The sequence below is a fragment of the Geospiza fortis genome, unplaced genomic scaffold (assembly GCF_000277835.1).
Source record: "Geospiza fortis unplaced genomic scaffold, GeoFor_1.0 scaffold166, whole genome shotgun sequence".
Lineage (NCBI taxonomy): Eukaryota > Metazoa > Chordata > Aves > Passeriformes > Thraupidae > Geospiza > Geospiza fortis.
In genome coordinates this window covers 5,780,946-5,787,202 of record NW_005054310.1, presented here as the reverse complement: position 1 = coordinate 5,787,202, position 6,257 = coordinate 5,780,946, and the positions used below count along the sequence as shown (strand labels likewise).

At 45.4% G+C, this 6,257-nt stretch overlaps 1 protein-coding gene across 1 annotated transcript in view; it reads left to right on the top strand.

The window, feature by feature from the left end:
* The window catches only part of LOC102041269 (cathepsin E-like), a 9,154-nt gene extending 5,676 nt beyond the window's left edge, over nt 1–3,478 (top strand). The window contains exons 7-9 of the mRNA XM_005419220.2: nt 487–631; nt 3,047–3,145; nt 3,231–3,478. Coding sequence (XP_005419277.1) covers nt 487–631; nt 3,047–3,145; nt 3,231–3,410 — 424 coding nt within the window. The 3' untranslated portion in view covers nt 3,411–3,478. The remainder of the gene's footprint in view (nt 1–486; nt 632–3,046; nt 3,146–3,230) is intronic.
* Nucleotides 3,479–6,257: the final 2,779 nt, after the last annotated feature.

Below are 6,257 nucleotides of genomic sequence, written 5' to 3'. Positions count from 1 at the left end.
AAGCACATGATTAGAGTTGTAGGAGTCTCGAGAGAGAAAAGTGGGTCCACAGACAATCTTGTCTTTAGCAAAGCTTGGCAGCTAGTTTTAATCATAGAAACACAGAATCATTAGGCTTGGAAAAGATCTTTAAGATCATTGAGTACAACTGTCAATCCAGCACCACTACCAAGTACATCACTAAGCCATGTCCTCCAGAGTCACATTCACACATCTTTTGAACACTTCCAAGGATGGTGATCCTACCACTCCCTCGGCAGCCTGTTCCAACACTTTACAATGCTTTCTGTGAAAAAATTTTCCTAATATCAAATCTAAATCTACCGTGGTGCAACTTGAGGCCATTTCCTCTTGTCCTGTCACTTTGTTATCTGGGATTAACCTCAGTCAATACTCTGGTACTTCAGTTAGCAATAATGCAGTGTTTCAGTCACAGCGTATATGCCATTTGCTTAAAGCTGCTTTTTTCTCTTTTTTTGTTTGCAGTATAAAGATCCAGGGCCGGGTGGCATTTTGCTCCCACGGCTGCGAGGCCATCGTTGACTCGGGCACTTCTCTTATCACCGGCCCCTCTTCACAAATCAGACGATTGCAGGCATATATTGGGGCAAGCCCATCAAATACTGGAGAGGTAAAAACTGTGCAGCCAGAAAACAGCTAGAGAGGAAGAGAAAGTGGTATATGATGCAAAGGGTTGAAAAATAACAGAAATGATGGCTTAGACAGGTGCCAGTGAAACCCTTGTTTCCAGGACAGCTCTGAGCCAAGCTGCTTTTGACTTATATGCCTTGTCCCAGTCCGTTTCCCAAATGTTCACTTCATCTTCTATACTGGTGTGTAAGGGAAAATAATAATATATTGTAAGGGAAAATATAATATATAAATAATGGGAACATCTGTTTGAGGAATTGATCTGTACTCCGCGTGAGAGATAATTTTCTTTCAGAAGCTCAGAGCCTTTTTGAGGTCCCCAGCTCTAGCTGTTGGCTCTCCCAAGCCAGGAGGGATTTGGTGCTGATGGCCAGCCATGTCAGGAATGGTATTTTAATGACAGCCCCCCAGTGGCTTCACTGACAGGGCCTCTCACTGTCAGCAGTTGGTGTCATGCCAGAGCTGCTGGGAGGGATGCACATCAGTGTCACTCACAATGCTGGCTCCTTGCAGGGCACAGGACAAGGCCTGCTGGCTCTTACTCTTGCTCCTGAACCTTACCCCACTGACCCTTTCCTGGTTTTCCTTTCTCCCCTGCTGCTGCCTCCTGCATCTCCCTTGCTGACCCTCCTCACCACTCCTTCCTCTCCTGCTTCCAGGCAAAGAGTAGTTTATCTTACGCTGGTCCTTGGCTGACTCCCACAGGTCACCAGCCCCCTGCCACAGCTCCAGTGCTCAAGCAAAGCTGAGCTTGTGTTAACTTTGTTAACAAGCCATGTGTGGCTTTTGTTAACTTCGCATTTCACAGAATATTCTGAATTGGAAGGGACCCACAAGGATCATCAAGTCCAACTCTCAGGAATGGCTTGTACAGGGATCAAACCCACGGCCTTGGTGTTATTAGCACCATGTTCTAACTAACTGAGCTAATCTCAGTTTGTCTTGATCCTGACCCAAAGCTACTCTTGGAAGAAAATTAAGAGTATTGCAAGTGCCCAGTGCACTGGACAAAGAGCAGACTAAAGTGGACTCTTAATTCACTTTCATTTGTAAGAGGAGGACTTGCAGTGACCTCTGTGTAACTCCTGAGGCTCCTGATTCTTTCTCAATCAAACCTTTAATCTTGATTTTGTTCAACTTTTTAGATACATGCCAAAGAGTATGCTCTGATAACAAGTTGATTTTATAATGGTTCATGCTAATGAACATAGATAAAATATGTATTTCCAATGTACTTATACTATCCTAATATAAACAAGGTCATTGCTGTGTAGGTTCATATATACACCAGTGCTGACCTAAGAACATTTATCTGGCATCTCAGATATCACAAAAAAGCATCCTGAAAATAGGAGTTTCTGTGACTTATTTTTAGCAATCATAGACAGACTGCACATAGTGACTCACATTTATCCCAGTAAAAGTGAGTGTATCCATCCTGGGTTTTACCAGAACTTTTATCTCTTTTCAGCAAGGATTGACTTGTTCTGGATGTACTCTTCTGTAATAACTATGTAAAAGAATTATGTCTTGCTTCTTGTATCCTACAAATCATTTTACTGGCTTTTTGTACCCTTGTCCCATGATTTGTTTTGTTCTAATGGTATGACGGTAAGTGTACACAAGATGTAGGGTTATGTTTTCATGAAATAGATTGTAAAACAGCAAAAAGCAGAGGCTTCCTTCTAGGAAGCCTCTAAAAAATGACTTAAGACACTACAGTTTATAGCAAAGGTTCCTCTGGGATTGGAGCATTCTGCAGTTCTGTTTCCCACACCAGCTGTTTCATGAAATAACTCGAAAAGCCAGGAATTACCTTCTCTGTTACTGTAACTGAATATGTATGTACATTAATGATTGTGCCAGAGTTGAGTCCTTCTACTCTTTAAATCCCACTCCAGGACAAAGTATAATTGCTGTGTTCCTCACTAGCTTTTTTCCCCCTAGAGTGTTGGTATATCTGAGGACCAGGGGTGAACTGCACCCTTAGGGTGCTCTTCCTCTGTGGCTGGAGCAGTTCCCTTTGCCCTGTCAAGGGCAGAGCATTGGAGAACTTTTGCTCAGCAGACCTTGCTGATGTAGACTGGCTGGGGCTCACACGCTTAGTTTTGCCTTTGAGTTGTACAGGGAGGATATCAGAGCCCCTTCACCTCCTTTCTTTTGGGACTTGCAAGGATTTTCATCAGCCCAGGGTCCCTAGGGTGCAGTGGTCTGGGCAGCTGGGCTGGTTTGACCGAGTACACGAAAGCTGGAGGGCATTGTTAGGCTGTAAGTCAGCCTGTTGCTCTTTCTCTGTAGTAAATTCACTATTACCTACTCCAAAAGCCTTGAATCCAAAGAGCAGTACTTGAAGAAAGACAAAGCAACTCCATCTCAGTCAGTGCATTGTGTCCAGTTTCTCGTAGACTGCAGAAGGCTGTCGAGCTTGCCTCACATTAGCTTCACGATCGGACACCACGAGTACAGGCTGGCAGCAGAGCAGTACATCATAAAGGTGAGTGTCAGCAGCTTCCCTGCTCCTCACTCCCTGAGCTGGGCATGGAGCAGGCTGCTGCAGGCACATGTGCTTTCCCTTCCAGGAGTCAATTGATGACCAAACCTTCTGCATGAGTGGCTTTCAGTCTCTTGACATCCCCACTCGCACGGGCTCGCTCTGGATTTTAGGAGATGTCTTCATGTCTGCATTTTACTGTATTTTTGACCGTGGGAATGACAGAGTGGGATTTGCAAAAGCTGTGCACAGAAAAGATTACTACTGAGCCATAATAGCATTTATTCTGTCTTAACTCAAGTTAATGTAATGATCTTCAACATATGTGTGAAGAAGAGCTTTTACTGCAAGTCTGGATCTAAATGCACATTGTGGTATTCCTCTCTAAGTTTCAAGGATTTTGCAGCGATCCTTGTCCCAGATGATATAGTTTGGTTTAATGGCTGTATGTTTACATCGGTGAAACAATTTTTCCTGAGTAACTCATGGACACTACAGCTCCCAGGATAAAGCAGCAGAGCCGGTCAGCACTCAGATTTGCAAAAGATCAGGAAGAATAAAAATGCTGAACTGTGGCAGGCTGAAAAGACAGCAGTTGTGTGTGTGGAAAACGAATTCTGATCTGGCTATCTTTTTTTCTTGTTGTGCGCTAGTTTCCACCTCATTTCCTACAGCTTTCCTTTCCATCATTATTTTCCATGGTTTGGGTTTTGTTCAACTTTGTTTCCTGAGTGCCATGGAAATTCTCTTTAAATTAGCTCGCTCCAACCAGCTTATATAAAAGGGAATTTGACTGATGCCTGTGTGGCATCACCACCAATTTCAACTACTGTTCCTTGCACCATTTCCTGCTCCTTACACCACCTCTCAGTCCTGCTTTTTCCCTGGGATTCATAATACCTTGATAATTCTCCTTTTTTGGGTCTCGGCATTTGATGTCCGTGCCTTAGGTCAGATGCTGCATTTAGTGCCTGACTCCTCTCCCCTTGGGCAGCATGAGCAGCTGGAGCAGCATCCATTCACATTAGAAACCCAGAGTGCAGCCCGTGCAAAGGGATACCAGTGTTCCTCCCCCTCAGATGAGTTATGGGACCCACCACCAGCACTACACATCTACTGCCCCTTGCTCAGCCACTTCTTGTCAGCAGTGGCAGGAGTTTCAGATGAAACAGCCACAGGTAGCTGTGCTGATTTGGCAAAAAATTCACCTAAATTCTACCCATTGGGTTATTTGTTTGGATTGCTAAAGCTGATACTGCCCCCTACACATGAATAAAACTTGACCAAACAAAATCTGCTTTATCTTAGTGCTGTTTCAGCTACATTTTATGTTTCTTTACAGTAGTTCCAGTGCTGGGAGGAAGGGGAGTTGAGGGTGGAACAACAATTGAAAATTCAGGTTGCTCTCTGTCTTGGAGGAAAAAAAAGTGTTGATGTGTTGGGGCTGCTTGTATCTTCCCAAAGCCTGCAAATAAATGTCTGCAGTCCCAGCCATGGGCACGGGGCACCTCCCCAGCAGGGCAGAGCCATGGGCAGGTGGAGACTGGCCCCATGGTGGCATCCTGGACAGAGGTTGGTGGCCCCCAGGCACTTGCTGCTGCTGTCTGTCTGGATGTGCCTGGCACAGACCAAAGGCAATATCCATTGCTGGCTTTGGTGGCATCACAGCCCCTTAGATTTTAAGTTTTCAGTTGTAAGACTCAATAAGTATTACAAAACCAGGATACTTTTCCCGCAGGTATCTCTAAATACTGATCTTGCCTTCCAATGTGAAATAATCTTTCTCCCTGGTGCCTGTTTCCATGACTCTCTATTTGCAGCCACATTGTGTTACACATTTGGCATCCAGGCTATCAACCTCTAGCACAAGAGACTCTGCTGCCAGCTGTCTCTTTCTGCAGATGAGACTGAGCTGTGTGAAATTACCCTGTATTTCAGGCCAATCTTGCCTTGATTCCCCTTTGTCCATGTCACTCTTAAAGAGTGGATTGACCATGAGCTAACTTATTTGTCTAGAAAATGTCATTTGTTTGGTCATGAGCCAAGACAAACAAACATCTATAGAGCCCCATCCCTGATTTAACAGCAGCAGGGTATTTTTGTTTTCTCTACTAAGCAGCATACTTAACACTCTGGTACATTTCCATTATATATACATGTATGTGTTCCTCAAATATGAGTTTGCAGTCAGAGTTAGAGATCTGTTTTTTACAACAGAAGATTTTCAGGATGTTGGGACATGTCCCCACAGCCAGTCAATCCCAGCACTGCCATCTTGGCTATATGAATTCCAGCACAGAGTGGGAACACATCCTAGAAACAGGTGGAAAGTCAGGCAGCATGCACAGGAACTAGCTCTCTCTTTGTTCTGATATATCTGATCTTGCTCAAGATTAACACCATCTGATGGGAGCAAACTGCTGCTCTGACGTACTCATCTATCCTGGCCCTGTTCTATCCTTGTCCAACTTGGCCAGCTTCTGTGCCTTGCTGTCCCTGGTAGACATCAAGTTGATTTGCATGATAGGTCGAACCCTTGCCAGAACTGCTTCTTGAGAGTTCAGTAAAACCAGGACGGTGTGTCTCAAAGTGCCTTTATTCATGCAATAATTCAGGATTGCTAATACCTGTGAACATGGATTGCAGTTGTTGGGTTTGCTAAAATACTCCATTTACCATGCTAAGGCAAACAGCTTACTGAGAGAAGTGTGTAAGAGAGCACATAATCCCAAAAGACAGTTTAATACTGTCGTGGGTTTACAAGAAGCAGGTTTTCTGGGAATGGAGTGGCCAGAGGCCAATAGGTGTCCAGATTTTAAATTGACACCAGGCTTGGCCACTGAGGGTGGATGCGCCTCTGAGAACACAGGGGTTAGAAGCAGAGCACTCCCTTGGGCTCCCTCTTTGATTTCCGGCCAGCAAAGAGGCAAGGCCTCCCCTGCCCGGCTTCGAGCTGGGCAGGGGAGGGAAAGCCTGTGGCCCGGCAGAGGTAGGCCTGACCCCTCAAGATGGAAGGGTGGTGGGGGCACCAGGAGGCGGTGGGCAGCCCCCCCAGGAGAGACAGAGGGAGAGAGGCCCCGAGAGGATTTGGGCAGCGCCCCCCCCCACCCGGAAG